Source organism: Melanotaenia boesemani, chromosome 11 (assembly GCF_017639745.1).
Source record: "Melanotaenia boesemani isolate fMelBoe1 chromosome 11, fMelBoe1.pri, whole genome shotgun sequence".
Taxonomy (NCBI): Eukaryota; Metazoa; Chordata; class Actinopteri; order Atheriniformes; family Melanotaeniidae; genus Melanotaenia; species Melanotaenia boesemani.
Genome location: NC_055692.1, coordinates 7,252,006 through 7,274,063, shown reverse-complemented (window position 1 = coordinate 7,274,063; position 22,058 = coordinate 7,252,006). Strand labels below are relative to the sequence as shown.

General features: G+C 37.9%; 1 protein-coding gene across 1 annotated transcript in view; it reads left to right on the top strand.

The window, feature by feature from the left end:
* msh3 (mutS homolog 3 (E. coli)) overlaps positions 1-22,058 on the top strand; it is a 51,725-nt gene that overhangs the window by 9,263 nt on the left and 20,404 nt on the right. The window contains exons 10-20 of the mRNA XM_041999691.1: positions 80-194; positions 1,105-1,189; positions 1,939-2,048; positions 4,265-4,397; positions 5,875-6,062; positions 7,007-7,175; positions 7,379-7,443; positions 10,085-10,201; positions 10,438-10,545; positions 11,516-11,630; positions 11,962-12,119. Coding sequence (XP_041855625.1) covers positions 80-194; positions 1,105-1,189; positions 1,939-2,048; positions 4,265-4,397; positions 5,875-6,062; positions 7,007-7,175; positions 7,379-7,443; positions 10,085-10,201; positions 10,438-10,545; positions 11,516-11,630; positions 11,962-12,119 — 1,363 coding nt within the window. The remainder of the gene's footprint in view (positions 1-79; positions 195-1,104; positions 1,190-1,938; positions 2,049-4,264; positions 4,398-5,874; positions 6,063-7,006; positions 7,176-7,378; positions 7,444-10,084; positions 10,202-10,437; positions 10,546-11,515; positions 11,631-11,961; positions 12,120-22,058) is intronic.

The window sequence follows — 22,058 nt, the reverse complement described above, 5'->3', positions numbered from 1 at the left end:
GTATCTGAGGAGGGGGCTCATGACTCATGGCTGTGTTTTAGTGTTGAAAATCTAACACGACTGTGTGTGTGTCTTTTAGACTCGCGCTCTCTTTCCAGCGTAGCATCCTTTGAGAGCCCGGTTATCTGCTGTCTGGGGCCCCTCATCCAGTACCTCCAAGAATTCAACTTAGAAAGAGTTCTTAGAAGCGAAAGGTACATAAAAACGTACCAACTCTCACTCTTAGCAACGTATCGCATCCAGCATTCCTGCTGGTTATTAAAATCCTGTCGAGACAAGCTGGCATTCAGCTGGAGGAATTATGGAAAACTTATGGTTGATCATGCTCCCATTTTTCTTGACCAAATAATTATCCAGGTTTCCTTGAAGGATGTAGTAGCAATCACTTAAAAATCATGTTCTTTCACTACCACTGAAACTTTCACATCTCTCTATTTTTCACATATTTTGATGATTTTAGTGAGGAAAATATCTTTTTTTTATGAGCTCTCTGGCAGCAGCTACAAAACCCATTAGAAATAAATTGGCTTCAGAAAAACGGCCCTCCTGGTGGTTTTTTTTCTCTTTTTCTGTACCAATAAACATCTTCACTTACCAACACAGATGATCTACTCAGTGAGGTTACAGGAGATATTGAGCGAAAAGAAATGTGTAAAAAATTATTAGTTAATATTAATTATTTTTAGACGTTTTATGTTATTTAATTAGTTGCCCTTTGTGTTCCCCCTTGGAGTGTTGAAACAATTTGTATTAAAAGTTTAAGAATTAAAGAATTTAGTGGATTTCATGCATAAGAAACCATTGCTTTCAAATTTATTTTACATTTTTAAAAGAACTCAAGAAGAAAGGTAAATGCATTGCACTTGTGTGAATCATAAAGTATTAGTTTTTTTTTTCTCCTCTCTCTCTTTCACACATCACGCAGGTTTCTCCCTTGCCATAGAAAGCAACTGGGGATTCAGTGTAGTCCCACAGGACAGAGTTTGGGATTGTACTGCCGACTCTGATTCTGAGAGACATAAAAAGAACATTTAATAACTTCACTTGTCACATTTGAAAAGGTCTATGGAATTATATTTTAATAGTATTTTGTGCTTCATGCAGCTCATTTCGGCATCTGTCTTGTGAGTCAGAGGGTATGACCCTCGGTGCCACTACTCTCAGGAACCTAGAAATACTCAACAATCAGGTAAATGCACATCTCAACTGGCAGTCATGGGCAATGATCAAGTATAACAAAGGGTGACATTGGAATGATAAATATTTTATGCTGTGCTGTATAATCCTTAAGTGTCATCCTGTTGTTTAGACCTGAAACAAGCCTTTTTCTAGAGATAGTTTAACAAGATCTATATGCTTGTATTGTTGCAGAATTTCACCAGGTCAGATTATGAAACTTGAATTTTTGCTTTTAATGTATTAGTCAAATGAAGTCTGAGGTCTTTGTGTTGTTTTTACTGGTCTCAGGGCACTAAGGAAAGCCCTGTGTAAAGGAACAAGTCATCTGTGCTCCTTGTGTGTGTAAACTCTTCTGGAAAGTTTTCCATGTTTCCGAGGCAAAGCAGGCTTTAAAACTAAATCTTGACTTGCAGACGTTGTGGAGACATGTGGTCATTGTGGCAGTGACAAATCTAAGGAGGAAAGAAAGCAACATTTTTGTGGATCATGTGGAGTCTTTTTTTGAGAACTCCTAGACATCCCTTTAGAAAAAGATGCAAAACAGTTGTTTTGTTATCACTTTAGGCCCAGGACTTTGTAATGCATCATACTGTGGTCTGAGCTCACATCTCTAATCATCTACAGTCATTTATTTAAAAACATAAAGAAATACGAGACTGCAGCGAGTGAGAAACAGTAGATCAAGGCTCTAAGAATAATTTACCTCACAGTGTTCTGCATGTTAACGGTGTCTTTTCCTGTGTGCACTCTCCATCATAGACGGATGGGCGTGTGAAGGGAAGCCTTTTCTGGGTTTTGGACAACACTCGCACTCTCTTTGGAAGGAGACTGATGAGGAAGTGGGTGAGCCAGCCCCTCACAAACCTGCAGTGAGTACAGGATACCTTTGACTGTAATAACTCATCTTTATTCTTAACTTATCATTTAATGTTTTTGCAATATGCAATGAAAATCTTAATACTGGTTTAATTTGGTTCCGTTAATTAAAAAAGTTAAGATGACAGATGTAGGAATTTCTTTGGTACGCTATTATCATTAAGCTCAGATATTGTGTATTAGTTAGAAATAAATCTACAAAATTGAAGTTATTAGATGATTTGGATTAGAGATCCAAGTTAAGGCTATTTTTTTTTTATTTCTAATCCAAACCTCTTCTTCAGATTTGATTTAAACTGAACAAATGAAGTCTGGTTTGTTACTCTAAGTTCTGCATAAAGAGCTTCAGACTTTTGTTACACTTGATACACAAGACCCATTGCTGTGTAACTGCTTCACTGCAATGTTATTATTTGATATGAATAAATAAATAAATGTCAGTACTGTGAATAATGAAAAAATATCAGGTGCAGTGTTATTTTTTATATACTTGCAATATAGTGTGTAATCATTTTTCATGCAGCAGTGGTGAAGAATAATGTCAGTGTCTATTTTGTGACCTGAATAAATTAACTCTGAGATTGATGGTTATTAAAAAAATATCCTGTTCCAATTTTCTTTTTCTTTTTTTTTATCTCTATTTATTGATAAAATGTTCAAACATTAAACAAAAATATCTCAAAGTAGTTAAAGGGATGCAATACAGAGCCAATGACGGGAAACACATTTATTCTTTTATTCAGCAACAGTGAAAATGTGGGGATGTTATATTAGTGCTCCACTTCTTTGCAGTGTAATTTTCTAATTCATGTAGTGACAGTATGAGTGTATGGCCTCCTTTTCTTGCTGTGCAGGGATTATAGCTTTGGATTGAGCACTGCTCTTCAGATTATACAGATAACTCCTCTGCTGAATTTCATTATGAATAAAATCCCGATTACACTCAGATTAATTCCTAGACACACAGCACAACCACAAACACACAGTTTATGTTTATTTGTGAGTTAGAGTCCAGCTTGGTTGGTCCTTTTTTCCCCCTTGATGGTTATGCTCAGTGGGAGTTATTCTGCAATTCAGAAACCAAGTCAGCTGTTTAAGTGATTTTAACCTTGTTTTTGCTGGGTTTTTTTTATCGTTCATATTGGCTCATATCTTAAAAATATAACCTGAAACACAAAGGGTACAGAAAAATGGATAATTTTAAAATAGAAAAAGGAAAACAAAGTAGAAAAAAAAAATGAAGTGAAATGAATGATGCCTGATGTCATTTTGAGAAACATGAAATTGGTTGAAAGTTATATCATGTACTTGAGCTCGTGTAAAACAACAGTGCATGCTTGGAACAGCGTGTGCAGAGCTGTGCTGATGGAGTAAAAGCATCCTAGCGAGGGAACGTGTGTCCTGTCCTCAACCCCAGCTCGCTCATCAAGTCTTTTGAGACTTTAAAGGCTGATCCACCCTCTCTTTGTTCTGTTTGCTCTTTTCATATTAGGGTCACTCAAAACTTCTCCCCTCATTGATGGAGGATTTATCTATTTTTTTTTTGGTTGGTGTAAAAACATGACTATGTATGATTGTGTACTGCTTTCTGGGTATTTCAGGTACTACAAAACAGCTTTTTTTCTACAACTGCTTTGCTGCTTCATACTCTTTATTGTCTGTATGTGTCTTTCTACTTGCTTTCTCATGTTGTGACTTAACAGACATGTAGCATACCTGACATATCAAAGCAAAAGTAGTTGCTATTAATGGTAAGTTTCCACAGCTTACTTCCACAGAAGTGCTGCTTCCTGTGTTCTTTTACCCATCTTCCCCACCAGAAAATTTCCAGTTGTGTAAATAAGTCTCAGAATCTGTTGCTGTCTAATACATTCGGAAAGTCTGCCAGAATTCTTTGGACTATCTCAGGTGTTCATACTCACAAATATGAAATAAGTCAGAAGTGTTTAATAGTTTTTCAGATTGTGGCAGCTATCACTTCTGAAAAAGATCCTCAGCATTGATTAAAGAAGCTAATCAATGGAAATTTGATATGTTTAGATCACCTTGTGGAGGAGGGGGTGTCAAACCTGATACAGCTCTCCAAAGGACACATTTCTTTAGCTCGTGATAGAAATTGAGCATTTTGATTACTCTGACTCTTTGCTATTCATGCTGAAGTTATTAATGCACCTCCTTTTTTATCCTTCTGTTTTCTATTAAAACTCAGGTCTATCTCTGAGAGGCAGGATGCCGTACAAGAAATCATGGAGTCAGACTCTCTCACTTTAAATTCCATCAGATCTTTGCTATCACATCTGCCAGACCTGGAAAGAGGCATCTGCAGCATTTACCACAAGAAGGTGAAAAAAACAGACATATTCGAGTATTTTTTTTTAACTTCATATTTTTATGTGGATTCATAATAATTCCTGTAAGGTTTTCAGAGCACTTGTCACATGATGGTGGCTCTGTGATGTAGTGACGTAGGTGCTGTCCTTTCCTGTTTTTTTAAAATGAAAGTTGAGACACCTTTTTTCTCTCACCTTGATCCCTGTGTCTTTTTTTACGGCATGTTTCTTGATCCACATCAGAGAGTAGATGCTTCAATGGCACTAACCTGATTGTCTGACAGTCTCATTTCCCATCAGACCTATCTAATATCACAGGCTTCATCCTGTGTGTGTGCGCATACCTTTAATCTACAGAGAGAAAAGGGACGCTTTAGCTTGATGACTTGTTTCATGCTCAACTTTTTGACTCCTTCATTTATTGTTAGAAGAAAATGATCAAATGTCATTCAATACAGACACATATCAGACACACAGAAGGGGCTTAATTGGCTTTTTGTCCATCAGTAGATAAGCTGGGCTGTGTGTAATGGCCTGTGTCTTAATGGGGTTCATTGACATAATTGGAGGGGGACATGCTTATAGTCTCCAGTTGCTGTCTGTTTGTTTTTATAAAAGAGCAACAGAGGGTCTGCAGACATGAGGGAGCATTAAAACAGCAGCTTGTGATTGATACCAAAATCTGTCAGCATGATCCTCATTAACCTGAGGGTTATGACTTGCAACCATGCAGTAAGATTACCAGTTTTACTCTATTCTGCCATATTTTCTAGCTGTCGTATCGTGGGGACTTGCAGAGTATGTGGCTACTAATGAGGGGACTTATTCAGTGAGTTTGTCTGTCATAGCTCTTTAAACCAGGCTGTCACATCCAGTGGAAATGAAATTAGTGATGTAATCTCACACACACAAAAAAATAAAACACGTAGACATGCATACATTTACGTACACATACATTTTGGAGAATAAAGAGTGTATTTTGGGAGTGTATTTTTCTGACATCTGTCACTACTTTGCTCTTGGATTCACAGTTTCAGTACCACTGATTGCTCGGTAACTTGGACTTCATTAATACCGACTATTTAATAAAAAAATTCTTCGTGGAACATTTGACAGTCCTATGAAATTACTTTAAGAGTTTGACCAGGGAATTGTTGAAAAATGAAGTGGAATTGGCCCAGCAGCCCAAAAATGAGAATATATGATGAACAAAAAAGATTAACATTAACAACAAAGATTAACAAAAAGCTGCAGTAGACAAACATTGTATTGTTTTTGAGACAAACGGCACGAAAGACATTTTAAAGAGATATTTATGTTCGGACAAGTTGTAGGAGCTTTGCTAAGTGAAGACGATTAAAAGGATAAGATACAAGCTGGTCTTGAATAAATAAGGGCAGAAAATTGGTGAAAACATAAAAATTTGCCCTTGGTTCGCAAAATGTCTAAATCCGCCCCTGACCTGCATTTGTGTGTGTGTGTGTTCCAGTGTTCAACGCAGGAGTTTTACCTCATTAGTAGCAGTCTTTCTCGCCTGGGGCTTGAACTGCAGACTTTGCTCCCAGTTATCCAATTGCAGATCAGTTCGCCGCTCCTCCGAAACCTCTTATTGGAAACTCCTGACCTGCTGGCCCCGGCCCACAGCTTCCTCAAGGTGCTCAATGAAAAGGCAGCCAAGTGAGTGTCCAGCAGCACAAAAGGATTTATTGTGAGGTTAAAGAGGGAGAATTAAGTTCTTGAAAACTGCAACATTTACATAAAAGTAGCCGATACAGAGCTGGGTTAACACAGAAACTTTACAGGGATTTACCAGTAGAAAATATTTTTACTCCTCTAAAGGGAAACTGAAATCTGCTAGAATCAGGATTATCAGAATTTTTAATAATTTATTGATTTTGTTTTTTATTAAACAATAAATAACTTATGAATGCCAAAAAATTTAGAGGAGCTACAAATCCTCATAGTTAAAGATCTGAACCTGCAGCAGAATTTGTCCATATATAAATATATATATATATATCTTTATATAGATATATATATATATATATGTGTGTGTGTGTATATATTACTCAAAAGTAACTGTAAGCAACCATTATTATTTAATGCAGCTGCATACACATGCACACACAATTACCATAACTTGTTAAATATCATTTCATGTTTAAAATCTGTGAATAGTGCTTATTCAAAAAGATATTGCTTGCAGTCTTCTATGCACTGTGTTTTGTTTGATTTGGTTGTGCATAGTGATATATCCCAAAATAAATGTTACGTATTGCTATCGTACAGAAATGATTTGATAGGAGAATTAGAGAAAACACACTGCAATGGGACAAACTTGGGCTGACAAATGCAAGTTGTGGCACAGTGGGTGATGTTACATGCCTGCTGTCGCTCCACACATCGTATGATCAACAGTTGGCACACAGTTGAAAAGCGAAAGACATCCAAGTGACTCATGGAAGATTTTTTTTAATTTTTTTTTTTTTTTTTCCCACTTTTCAGTACCGGGTCAGACTGACCAACAGGCTAATTTTTTGGTCAAAATGTCATTGCGTTGATGGATTAGTGCAATAAAATGTTACCAGCTGCCACCACATTTAAAGTGTGTGTTTGTGCAGGTCGGGGAATAAGACAGAACTCTTCTCCGATCTGTCTGGCTTCCCGGTGCTGCAGGAAAGAACAAAACAGATCCAGGCTGTCCTCAGTGACATTCAAGAGCACCGCAAAGACATCCGGCTGACGCTGAAGGTCCCGGCGCTTGACTACACGACTGTGTCCGGACAGGAGGTACCGGCTGTGTGTGTGTGTGAGGGTGACAGCAAAAGAAAGGTGGGAGGAGATTGATGGTGGAAGACTGACTAACAGTGATTATCTGATGTGTCTGTGTTTGTGTGTGCCAGTTTTAATCCAGAGCGACAGATTGTTTTTCCTGTCTGCCCTGCTGTGATTTATCAAAAGACTTGCTCCAGCTCTCCCTCCTCTGCCCTCAGTTTCTGATTGAGGTGAAGAACTCGCTGTCATCCATTGTTCCATCTGATTGGGTCAAAATCAGCAGGTCAGCAGCATCACCTGAACGCACACACTCATTCATAAAAATATACATCCATTTGCTGACTTTCTTTTTGAAATGTTTTTTTTTTTCTGCAGCAACACACCTGATTCAATTAATTAGATCATTAACATACTTTTGCAGAACTTGACAACAAGCTGATGGAGATTCATTTTATTTGAATCAGGTGTGTTGCAGTAGGGAAACATTTAATACCTGCAGGACACCGGCCCTCGAGGACCGGAGTTGGTGATCCTTGGCATATATTATTGTATAAAAAAATAAGCGTTTCAGGCTGGTTGGTATTTTAAATTAGTATATCAAAGTTGCTGAAAATGGTATGTTGCCTTTTTATCAACATACACGCTGGCCACTTCATCAGGTACACGTTGCTACTACCAGTTGGATCTTTTTACCTTCAGATTTGTCTTTATTCATTGTGGTGTAGATTCAGCAGGGTGATGGAAACATTCCTGAGATATTTTAAGCTTAATTAACTTAATAGCATCACACAGTTACTGCAGATCCATGATGCAAATCTCCCTTTCCACCACATCCTAAAGGTAATCTTTTGGATTGAGATCTGGTGACTGTCGAGGCCATTGCAGTACAGAGAACTGATTGTCGGGTTCAAGAACCAGTTGGAAATGAATGGAGCTTTATGACATGGTGTATTAACCTGCTGGAAGTAGCCATTAGAAGATGGTACACTGTGTTCATAAAGGGATGGACATGGTCAGCAACATGTAGTAAAGAGCCCAAAGTGGGCCCAGAAAATATCCCCCACACCATTACATCACCACTACCAGTCTGACCCATTGATACAAGTCAGAGTGACTTGATTGATTTCATGTTGTTGAAGCCAAATTCTAAACCTGCTATCTAAATCTGAATGTTGCAGCTGAAATTGCGACACATATGACCAGGCAACATTTTTCCATCTTCTGTTGTCTGGTTTTGAGCTGTTGCGCCTTCTTGGTGAAGGAGCTGCTCTGCTCCCATTTGAGCTCCTGGGTGATGGTGGTGCCCAGGAAGCGGAAGGATTTTACAGAGGTCACCGGAGTGTTGCAGATGACGGGAGAAAGGGGCTGGGGTTCGTCCTGAAGTCCACTATCCTCTCCACTGTTTTGAAAGCATTGAGCTCCAGGTTGTTCATACTACACCAGTCTCACTACTGTAGCCTGACTCATCACCATCAGTGATGAGGTCAGTGAGGGTAGTGTCATCAGTTAACCCCAGGGGTTTGACAGACTGGTGTCCAGATGTGTAGCTGTTGGTGTACAAGGGAATAACAGGGGAGAAAGAGGAAAGCCCTGGGGGGGATCCGGTACTGAAAGACTGGGAATCAGAGACACAAGAACGTCCTCTCAAACTGCTGTCTGTCTGTCAGGAAGTGTGTAATTCACCTGCGGTGTCTGGCACATTCAGCAGTGAGAACTTGTCTTTGAGCAGAGCTGGGTTGATCGAATTGATGCAGAGCCGAGGTCCACAAACAGGATCCTAACATAGGATCCTGGGGAGGCCAGATATTGGAGGATGAAGTGGAGGGCCACACAAAAATTACAACTTGCCTAACCTCAAAAACAAAAAGATGCAAACCGACTCCTGAACTTCAACATAAGCAAGAAAAAAATTAAGTGTGGCTCAGCAAGGTAGAGCGGTCGTCTTGTAACCTAAGGGTTGCCAGTTCAATCCTTGGCCAAGTCGAGTTCATGTCACGGTATCTTTGAGCAAGACACCGAACCCCTAAATGGGTCGTGGCTTCCGCCCTCAGTGTGTGAATGTGTGTGTGAATGGGTGAATGTGATGTATGATGTAAAGCGGTTTGGGTATCATTCCAGGTACAGCAAAGCGCTATATAAATACAGACCATTTACCATTTACAACGCCAATCTGGAAAAGTAGGCACTCTTGTTTCAGACAAATAAACATCAACCTGCTGACTTAAATCAATGATAAATGCTCTTAAAAAGTTTAGATAAGATGCTCACAGCATCAGTAGCTGTAAATCTGAACTGGATATATTGGAAAAAATATATTTCTGAAAGTTTTTATTAATGAGAAAAATGCTCATGTTTAACTCAAGTTTAGTTTTTACCAGTTTGAGTGTTTACTTACAGGAAATGGCTTCCCACAGATACTAATGGTTCTGCTACAAATCTGTATGCTATATTTCTTATATCAGGCCACATCATCATAAATTATGGCCTTATTATAAGACAAGAAGAGATTCCTCACAGTTTGTAAGATACATCAGAGATTTTATTGAAGGACAAGGCTGGAAATGTTTCTTTATGTCTTGTTAATTTGAAGTAGTTTTTACAAACAGAACCACATGATTGCATTAGGTGGCACAAGAATGGTCTGTTTTTAATTTAGATAAAAGTGATCTCTTTCATAGTGTCTTGTAATCTATCTCTGTGAAGTGAAAGTCCTGCTCCAGTCTTCATCTGGTCATAAGCTTACAGACATAGCTTGTCATAAAAGGTGACAAAGGTGGGCATCAACTTGATATTGCTTTGATTAATGATGAGCAAAGTAAAATGTTAGCTGTTCTGTTTACCTAACTCTGACCAGTTGCTGCCCCTTAATTTAATCCAACTGTGCTGCTCCTTTTCCACCTCACCTCTTTTCCTGTCTTTTGCAGTACAAAAGCAGTCAGCAGGTATCACTCGCCTTTCCTGGTAGACCGCTACAGGAAGCTGCAGCAGCTCCGAGAGCAGCTGCTGCTAGACTGCCAGAAGGAGTGGACCGATTTTCTGGAGTATGACACACACCTGCAAACACTCACAAACACACACACACACACACCTGATTATAATTTCAAATGGAAAATTTGCAAAAACTCAATGTGTAGTTCAGGGGTTTGCTTCCACAGCTCTCAACCAGCCAGAATTAGTCTCTTTTCGCCAAGTACCTCATCAGTGCCGTCTACATGGAACCCTGTATGTACTTACCTTAATTTACACTTCAAACTCTCTTTCCTGTGTTTCTCTGTAGCCAGTTTGGGGAGCACTACCACACCATGAAAAAGGCTATTAGTCACCTAGCAACCATGGACTGTCTCTTTTCATTGGCTGAGGTGGCTAAACAGGGGGACTATTGCAGGTGATGTCCTCTCACGATGACCATAAATACTGATGCATGTGCCCGAGTACTGTACTGTATGTATTATATGCGTGTGTGTGTGGGACTATATTTGTGTGTGGGGGGGCTAGTCCTGTGTCATGTCCTATAGTCTCAGACAGGCTGTGTGTGGGTGTGTGCACCAGGCTCAGTAGTGTGCTCTGCCAGAACACCAACATCTCTCCCACTCACTCACACACACGCATCTTTTGTAATGTCTATTTCCACTGTACACATTTTGTTTCAGCTTTTCTTCCATCTGCATCATAAAACTAAAGATGTTCTGTTTTGGCTTCTTCTTTTTAAGTTTGGCTGTCTTTTAATTTTCTTACTTTTATTGACTAAATATTTAATAAGTAGAAATACAAGCATATTTAAAGGCAAGCTGTTTTGTGGTGTCTGTTTAGTATATTTCAGTAGAAAGGAACCAATGCATCAGCAGGCCTGTTTGTTTTGGGTCAGTATTGGGTGAAATCACATACAGTGGTGAAAATAAATTCCATCCCATGGGAAAAGCAAACACTTAATCCTCTCTAAAACAGAGCCTATTTAAAGAGGTGATACTCAAACAAATGACACATAGAATTGACATTTTGCTATTTACATAATTTAGATAAATGGAAAAATATAAGTGCACATGTAAAATTTTATCACAACTTAAAAATATATTAAAATTATTGTCTCATTTTACTAAAAATTAAAACCTCAGCAGTTCAATTTCTCACATACACTCTGCATGTGGTCTTGTAACACATCTGTGGCTTCTTTTTCTGATGTAAACACAGACCTTGTTAGGGTAATGATAATGAGGTTTATTTGTGAGTTAAACTATTCAGAATGAATTAAAGTTAAGTAAATGTCTTTAATGAAAAGCTGCACAAGCTTGTGTGTGTTTCTTGAGTTTCTCTTAAGGTGTGTGTATTTACCTAACCTATTGTTTTTCTGTGTTCAGACCATCAGTGTGTGAAAATCTGCACCAGATTATTATCAGGAATGGCAGACACCCTGCAATAGATTTACTGATGGGAGAGAACAACCAGTATGTGCCCAACCACGCTCAACTGCAGGTGCACACCAACACACATGCTCATTCAGGGTGCTTTGAAAATAAGAGGATTCGCAACACACAGATATCTGCCTGCTCTAACCCATTGAGACACGCATAGAGATGTGCACGACATGCATACCCACACACTCACTTCCTCGCTCCGTGTTAGAGTGGGTGTAGGTTAATCTTGCAACAGAAGCACAAGCCAGTAGGAAGAGAAGCCAAGCTTTTAGTCCACCCACCTCTTCAGCTGTGCAGGACAACATGCAAATATTGTATTCTCTCTCTCCTTGTTTGCCTTCTGTCTATGTCACAGTTTGTGTCCTCTCCTTTTCCTTTCCTTCCCGCAGGGTGAAGGCAGGAGAACCATGATTATTACCGGGCCGAATATGGGAGGCAAGAGCTCCTACATCCGCCAGGTTGCTCTTATCTGTGTTATGGCCCAGATGGGTTCTTACGTTCCAGCTTCTGAGGCCTATTTGGGTATTCTGGATGGTATTTACACCAGGTGAGGCTACAAGCACAAACACTAATAGCATGTTTGACAGCTGTGCAAAGAGTTGATTAAACACATAAAACATTTGTTAAATTTAAAAGTTAAATAACTTTTTATTAAAGGGTGTTTTGGTTTGATACTTTTGTTTAGAGCTTTACGTCATAGAAACTCATTGCCTCAAAAAAAATTAACTGGTCTGACTGAGTACAATTAAGTTTTAACATTTTGAGTTTGTAGTACTTAAATGAACTTGATAAATAGGTAGTATGTTGAAAGCACGAGGTCGTGGAAGAAATTTGATGTGATAATTTCACATAAATTACAGGAGATACGTCATAAAATCTTGGTTTAATTTTCAACACATTGATTTCAAGTTCACAGTACTTCCTTCGTATGTGTTTTTTTTTTGCTAAACTAACGTCAGACCACAGATCTCTCTGTCATGGTGCAGCAGCTGCCTGGATAATTAATTTTAAACACGGGGGTACCCAGTAATGTGAGAGCAGTCACATGAAACTACCAAAATTAAGAAAAAAAACACTTGTTTTTATCACCAGTCATAATTATAACAGGTAAACTGTATTTTTATGGCCATATGATGTTGTCTACACAATGAAACTATAGTGAAAGGTGGATTTTTGTTGATACGAAGTCAATATGTCACCTTCAGTCCGAGCAGTGCTGGGTTGCAGCAGCTTCTGAATATGTGTACAGAATATGGTGTGTAATGTGATAGAAAATGCAATGCCAGCAAGAGTGCTGTGTTAATATGTAGAACCAAGCCAGATAAAATGCTTAATTTTCCAGTGTTTAAATTGTCTAAAATGAAACTTGAGGTCAGTCAAAAGATAAAATACCTTGGTCATTTTTTTTAAAGATGATATGATGATGATGATATGCAGACAGTGTTGTAAGTTATATGCACAGTTATATACAAACACCATTGCGAATAAATTTGGTTTTTGCTCTACTCAAGGTAAAGCACCCTTGTTTAAAGCATATTGTACGCCACTCTACACGGCCCATCCTATAAAGAATTTTCCATGTGGAAGTTACAAGTTGAATACAATGCTGCAATGTGAGTAATGCTGAAGGTTCCCAGAGGAGAGAGTGCCAGTCAGATGTTTGTCACTACTTAGTAAACACACTCAAAGCACTGTTAAGAAACTTGATGTTAATGCAACGTCCACAAATATTATCATTGTAGCATCTGAGGTCCTTCTGAGAGTTTCTCCCCTTACTCATCCAGACTGAGGATGTACTATCTGAATGTTATTAGGCGATCCTAAATATATATTTTCCTTCTCTTTCTCTCTCCATTCAGTTTTATGTAGGTTTCTTTTTTTAATACATTTGAGTGTGTTTAATAAATTTGACTAAATGTGGTGACCAAAAATATTTTCCCATATGTTTAGCTGAGAATTACCTTCCTCACACAGGGAGCTTTGGAGAGAGAGGTCATCAACAGTCTTCCTAAATAACTCTGTTTGATTCATTAATATATAACAGCAAGAAAACATAGGATAAAGAAAATTAAACAAGAGAAACTTTGAGATGTTTTAGTTTGAATGACTGGAAAATAGACATAATAGTTTATTTCGAAATTTATATGTCTTTGTGAAATCATATAAACCTTTTTGTATCATTTGAATTATTGTTCAGTCAAATGAAAAACAAAGTATTTTCAAAACGTTTTGGGTCATTTCAACAATTACTGAGCTTTAAAAGTAAAAGTGCAAAGTTGCATACAAAGAATTATCCCTAGTTTGTTCTAACATGAAGTCAGCAGCATTGTGCAATAATCACCAACTTTCATGTATTCATCTTATTTACATTTAGTCAACTTAAGTCCATTCATTTAGTCAGCATCTGCACTTCTAAGTCCATATGATGTATTTAACTCTGGTATTAATAACAATAGATTAAAATAAAGTCATTCATTAAATATATTCAGTTAAAACCAATGTCGCATTTTTTAGTCTATAATTTCTTGGTTTCATTTAATGTTGTCACATCACTTGTAAAAAGTGTAATGTTTTAGGAGACGATTCATAGTCCCTGTTTATACATTAACATTTCCACGCAAAACTTTTTCCTTTTCGTATTTGAAAATGAGCGGAATGAAAACTATGTCCGTGCAGGGAAAACGCAAATAGGGCCAAAAATGATGAAGTGTCCATGCCAGTCCATGCCACACCCAGGTGTGCACCTCATTCTCATAGAATCGGAAAACACAACAGAAGCGTTGCAGGCCAGCTGCTAGTCATCTGGCAATGTAACCCATGCGTCTTAGCTGACGGCATAAATGTTCTACCAGAAACAGGTTTTGCTTCAACAGACCAAGTAAATTAAAAAGGTACAGCAGCACAAACATGAAACAGATGTCCGCCATTGTTGTTGTGGGGCTTTTTGTAGGTTAAGCAGGGTCTGCTTACCATGTAAACAAGAGGCTAGAATGCAACTAAATGTTTGCGTTTTACTGTCTCAGTATTCTGACGTGAACATGTCCACAATATGAGTCAGCATTATCAAAATGACCTGTTTAATGTTTTCTTGGTGCCCTCTGTGTCATTAAACCAACTCTAACCCATCAGTGTATGGCCACCTGATGGGTTACAGCTGGTTCTGCTAAGCATGTGCTGCTGTCTGTGCAGAGGGCCTCAGGATTGCAGCATTATATAAACACTACATTATTCCTTGGCTGAATCCCAATTCTTCCCTTGACCATTCTGCAGAAGATGTTGCCCTTTTTCTTTTAAGGATAAGAGGAGTGGGCATCTAGCTTTTCAGCTGGGTTTGTGGGGCCTTTGAGACCACTACTCTGTGATGCCAGGTGGGGCTAAGGGGAGGAATTGAGGTTAGATATTTGTTGTTTTTTTTAGGCATTTCTGAGCATGCTTTTTGGTGGGAAATATTATGGTGATGAGGAAGGCTTCTGTCATCATGGGGAGTATGCTTGGTTTAAAACCATATGTGGGCATTAAAATATTTATGACTGTTGTATGACCTGTTTTTTTAATTTTTTTAATTTACTATTTAACGTTCATTCATTCTTTGTACCGCTTTGTCCATTACGGGTCACGGGTAAGCTGGAGCCTATCCCAGCATTTTAACAGGTGAGAGGTAGGATACACCCTGGACAGGTCAGCAGTCCATTGCAGGGACAACACCGAAAGGGACAAACAACCACTCACGCACACACACTCGCGCCTAGGGAGAATTTAGACTGATTATTTAACCTAATGTGCATGTCTTTGGACGGTGGGAGGAAGCCGCATTATCCGGAGAGAACCCACGCATACACGGGGAGAACATGCAAACTCCACACAGAAAGGCCACCCCTGGTCCAAACCTGCTGTGAGGCTGCGGTGCTAACCACCACACCACCGTGCAGCCTATTATCACTATTTACCAGATGATTTTATTATGACTTTTATCTGTCTACTGTTTCTGTCTCCTTGGCCTGGGGATAAAGGGAATGTTGAAGGATTGGCTGAAAGAAAGAAGAAAGAAATCCAGATCCAGACCCGATCCTGTTTATTTACACTTTCTTTACAAACAGAAATTTTCTGCAGCAGAAGCTTAAATGAGTCTTTGCATTATTTTCCATACGTTCGAAATGTAAGCAGATAGGATCTATTTATTTGCAAATATAATGGTGCAGTGATAATCTTACCAAAGTCCAGTCCTCCTCCCTCTTGTACTTCCTTGCTTGAGAGTGTTTTGTGAAGTTTGGTATGGTTGCATGTCTTTATGAGTTTTTGAGTAAACAAGTTTTTCAGTGTAATAAACCACATTCTTTGGCTAAACAGCCTCACATAAATGTGCAGAAGAGAAGAGTCAGTTTTACTGTTTGTTAATGGAGCTGCAATGTTTTTTGGAGGAGAAAAAAAAATTAAACCTGCATTAAAAATTGACACATGCACACTTGAAAACAGGTTCATGATGATATATATTAACAGATGCACACACTTATATTTAGTTCATTGCATAAAAAATAAAGGAAACAGTGCAATTCCAAGCTATGTTTCTTTTTATGGGGTGCATAGACACGCATACTTAAAAGCACTAAAGACAAGGAGGACTGTGACAATACTCACTGAGCATACCTATTACCTTTCACTCTAAACACACAATGTTTTAGTACAATCAAACAAAAGAACTGGAAAAATTACCAGGACAAAGAAGAGTTCTTACAACCAAAATAACATCATTCACCTGGAGTCACTTTCACTGTCTGTGACATGGCTGTGTTTATTTTTAGGTCTGACACCTGGACTAATCCCCTTTAATCCATTTTGTTGCTCACCACACAGGAGAAGGTGTGTAAGAGGAGCAAAAAGGGAACGAGATTTGTTTGAGAAAGCTGGCTCTATTGTTCATCATGGTTGTAGAAGCCCTCAGACAATAAGGTTTTGTTTGAGGAAATAATTTCTGCTGATTCTCATTATTATGAGAGTAGCAGTAAGCCCTGCATGTAGTTTCCAGTCTTGACTATGTTTTAGTTTGGAACACAGGCCAATACATGGTTTCTTTTATTCTGCCTCTGCTGCACTATGTGATTAGACGTAATGGCTTGCAGATGTGTGTAATTGTCTTTTTTGTGAGTTTAAGCATGTTCTCGTGTATTAACCCAGTCGGAGCCAAAGACTTGTCAGCACACTGAAAGTCTATGTGTGTATGTATTCTTCTAGTTTTGAAAGAAACAGTTGGGTGTTTGGGCTTTATGTTTGAGTAATGAAGTGACTTTGGCTGATTTTCATGCCTCTAAAGACTCTTGTTTAAGTTTGATTTTGGGTTTAGATGATAACATAAAGGAGTTTTAGTTGGTTTTAGTGGGCAGAAGTAAAAGACTGATGCTAAAGCTTGGAATATATTAGCAGTTGTCTGACCATGTGGTTTGATAAAATATTTAGATTTGATATTAATTAATTACTTCTTAATATATACAGGCCCAGTACAATGAATCTTATAAACACACCTCCCCCACTTATTTCCACTGCAGATGAACCCTTTTTTCTACTTAATCACTAATTGAAGTGATCAGAAAATCTAACGCTCATTGATCTTTTCATGTTTTTAGACTATTCTTATCTCATAGTTCTGCTCAACACAGACGTGTAAAACTGTTGGTCAGAGTATTCTTTTAACCAACAACTAAATGGAAAGTCTTAGATTTTCTTTGGGAGATAAGACATTTTAAGCTTTTGAATTTTTAGGTTGATTAAATGAACATTTAACTGAAACTCATCTTTTGTAAACTTGTTTGCTGTTGCATAAGGACAATTTAAATGGTACTTATTTTCCTTGGCTGATCCATGAGATTTGTCTGTTTGATATAATTCACTCTGGTTTAATAATTCTTGGATGCTCAGATTATCTGGTCATTTCTAAATGCTTGTAGTCTGTGAGTGAATGACATGCACGTTCTGAATGGTAGAAAAACACAGGAAAAGCAGCACCCAAAGACTTGAATTTGCACAGTAAATAACATCTTGCAATAATTGATTCTCTTCAAATAGCTATATGCAATTTGTACCCCTATTTTCCTGTAGTCCTGTAGTTTTGTCATGAGGAGATATGAAGCAGAAAAACACACTCAAACAGTGTTTTGTTATCCTGCGTTGTTCAACATGAATAAAAATGATGAATGAGGCAGAGACAAAAAGCATCATGTAACACAGGTCCTCTGCCAGATTATGATGAATGCTGCTGTGTTGATATCTGAAAACCTCCTAATTACTGCACAGTGTTTTAAAAAGACATTAAAAATGAATGTTTTTAATTATTCATTTTTAAAAAAGTACTAAATAAATAAACAAGCCTTTATTCTTTGTCACAGTTGATGCTTGTTTATGGACAAGACTTTGAACTGTGGAATAATTAGTTTCAGGCTTAGGTTGCATTACATTAAATTAAAGTGGAATGCAACATAATGAAGGCTTTGATGGTAAATTGTACTTATATCAGGTTTACATAGGTAAAATGACTAACTTTATGAACGTATTTCCCAGGTGTCCCTACATTTGTGCAGCCAGGTGTTTGATCAGGGATGGAGGCTAATATTATCTTAATCTCAGAAACAGTGCTTAATAATGTCCACAGGGAAAACACACCCACACTGTATCACTTGTCCACTGTCCTCTCTTCACCTCCTCTGTTACCTTAGTCGTCCTGGTTTCTAAATGTACTGCTTGGTCTCTATAAAAGAATCTAAGATCCTGGGGAGAATCTGTCATGATAATAAACGCTCAATCAATTCCTGCTGCTGCACCAAGTCTAATAGACACAGCAGTGGGAATTGGCTCATCTCAAGCGAGAGAAGCAGATGCTAGTGTGAGCTTAGAGTTTTACTTTAGAGAAATAAGCAGACTTTTTTGGGGGGAGGTTGGGGGGTAATGAGATGATGCATGGGTGTCTAATGGGATATGCTGTCTGAAATGATCCACATTGATTATAATAAGGACAAAGTGAATAATCTGGATTAAAGCTGCGCTCTGCCTGACAGAGTCTTGGGTTTTATTTTCCTGCCCACTCTCATACACACTCCTGCTGTCATGCAGTAGTTTAAGCACAATTCTACAAGTGTTTGTTTTTAACAGACAGTAGAAAAGTATAGGATCAGCTTGGAGTTTATGTGTGTGTGTTAATGCCTGACGGATGCAAATCTGTATGTGCATGTATGCAGCTGCTCTGCTTTGTTTTTATTGAGTCCTGAAGGTTATAGAGCACATTCTTTCATGCCTTCATGGTTGTTATGGAAACAGCAAAAGGAAGCAGAATGTAAAACTGTGTTTTGAAAGGACATTTAATCGACCGTGGACTCCCAGCAATGATTATGCCATGTTTTACTAGAGTCTCTCACAAGCTAGTCTCCCATCAGAAAATGCTGCACTTTTGGACCTGTTTCTTTTTGGAGTCCTAAAAAAGGTCTGATATCCAGGAATGACTAAGGAACTCACAAATGGTGGCGAGTGTTTTGTTGCCACAAGGTCTCTGGGTGTTGCACACATGTTTAGCATGTGGAAAAATGCTGTTTTACACTCATTTGTTCCTGGGTTTTTATAGCCCTGCAGTGTCACAGCGCCTGTGCCATCTTGTAGGAGGTATACAGAAATGGGTAGGCCTTTAACACTCTATAGGACATGATGCTTTAAATCTAACAGGATTAAGTAGTACAGAAATAATCTATTTAAAACGCCAGGACAAAATTGATTAAAGCTCAAAGTAGCAAGACCAAGTGTTGATGTGCTTACTGTACATTTTATGGAAAGATGTGTAGGTTAAGTTTCAAGAAGGTTTTCATTTGGATTTTAGTCTTTTGATGTCTGGGAAAAAATATCATAACACACACACAGTGGTGCTTGAAAGTTACAGATTTAGGAAGTTTTTACATTTCTGCTTTATTACAACATAAAACATTTTGGCCCAATTCTAAAAACAGTTGAAAAAAAAAATCCAGCAAATTAGACAAATAATACTTTTAATTTATTGAGGAATTTTAGCTAATTTTACATAACTTTGACTGGCAAAGTATAGAAATTTTGCTTTTAGTACCTATCATGCAACAAGAACTGCAACTAAATGTATCCAGTGACTTTTGACCTATATATATATATATATATATATATATATATATATATATATATATATATATGTGTGTGTGTGTGTGTGTGTGCAATTAGCATTGCCGGTCTTTTACAACATCCTGTTGTATTAAGGTCAGGACTTTGACCAGAACAATCTGCATGGTTGTTGTCTTGTACATGACTTACTTTCTTTTAGAATATTTTTACAGGCAGATGTCATAAGATTTCCTTAAACAAATTGTGTATATACTTCATGATTTTTTTCTGATAGTAATAAAAATCCCCTCGTGCCACAGATGCAGTAAAATAGACCCTGTACATGATACAACCACCACCATGCTTTAGAGGTAGGATGTTAAATTCTTCAACATTATCAAAGTGAGAGGGATGTATCTCAGGTCCCTTTGAGGCTCTTACATGCTTTGCTCTTGAAATGATATTTGTTGGCCAAGCATTCATGGTCTTGAATTTTCTTCATGAAAATACTATCTGGCTGTGGATTAGCACAGTCCAAACTCTTTAAAGATGGTTTTTTAACTTTTTCCTTCTTGATGAGCATCACCAACTCTTTTTGAGAATTTATCTGAACTATCCTTTATTTATTATTTCTTACACTTCTCAAAAACCTCCAAATACATAACAATAATTCTTTTTACAGTTTTTTACTTCCTGTTTGGGCTCAACACAAACATTAAAGTTCATTCAGCACCTTCCCATGTGGGTGTGTGGAGGTGTAGACATGTTTATTAGTGCATTACTATGAAACTGCTGTGAAACTAATGTCAAATTATACTTTATTTCTCTGATATATGTCTGCAGTTGGAATCAGTTTTTTACTTTGAATGGGACATTTCTGCTTGGATAAAAAAATTTCATAATCAAAGCAACATGTTAACATAATGCCAAATAAAACAAAATAATCTAGAATGAAAAGGTGTCGGATAAACACTTGAGACAAAGCTAAACGCGTTTTGTTGGGACACGTGAGACTCAAATAAATTGATTCTATTTTCAGTTTGTTTGTTTTTGTTGGAAGAAGGGACTCATTTAAACCAGCAGGGAACACATCTGGTGGAGTGTTTCCGCTGAGCGTCCCCTCATCAGCAGACAGGCACCATGATCTGATTCTGTCCATCCTTTCTGCCTCCAAGTGTAGATCTGTCATAATTTCCCTCGGGTTTGAGCTACACATGGAGATGAACGCTATACATTGGGAAATGAGATGCAGCAGCATATCTGCCACACATCTTTCCTGTGTGGCATGTGTGGTGTAACCATGGTAACCCCCGTTGGTGGTTCATTCATAGGTGCAGAATGTCAGTCCGGGCAGGAGAAAGACAGATTTAGAGGTGAGAAACACTGACTGGCAGTGAAATGCAGCATCTGTGATTCATCTGGTGATGAGTTTCTCATCAGATGAGTCAATTCATCATCAGTACGTCTCTAAGCGCCATAAAAGCCCTCAAACTGGTTTTGACTCTTTTAAAAAATGAATCAAAATGTGGGCGTATCAGCAATCAGTAAACGTCTGTTGGCATGGACTCTAAAAGTCTTGTTTCCTGTTACTGGGCTTGAATGTCTGTAAATTATGAACTATAATTTTACTTGAAATGTTCTTGTCAATACTTTGATTCCAGCCATTCAAAACAGTCTAGTATAGTTATGTCATGTTTAGGAGTGGAAACAAGGTACTCATCCCTGAGATTAAACCATTTTAACACCCTAAGATTTATTGTTTACTTGTGGGAATGTGGGGATGTCACAGTCATGGATATATTACAGTAGTAATATGGGAGTTGATCCTGTTTTTCTTTAATTTTTAGTGGCGGTCATGGGTCAGGTTGTACAGGAGGCAGTCTGGGTTCTGGGAAATTGCATGATTTTATTTACAGCATGTCAAGAATTGTAGATGAGGCTCCTTGATGGCTGTTTTTGTGTTGATATCAGTACCACAAATAGCTTAACTATCCACAATAACATCAAAAGAATGAGCAAGGCCTTACAAAGGTATTTTTATTAAAAAAGTACAGGTCGGATGACCTCTGAAAGAAATCAGGAGGACATGTTGTAAGAATTTTTCCTCCAAACAGCCCTACAGATTATGTTAGGTAAATTCCATTGCTGTATTGAATTCTTCAGAAATTCTGTGCCTTTCATTTGTTCACAGTTATTATATTTTCTATTAATCTAAAGTTTAAATATTTTTTTTTCTCCAAATGACTCCAAATCATTTACACCGGTCATTAATTCTTCATTTTAATTTTAATTGGATAGGTTTGATAGCTGTGCAGGTGAATAAAGGCTTTGACATGACATTCTTTTTAAAAATGTGAAGTAAAATTAAAGCAACATTAAAATGGTC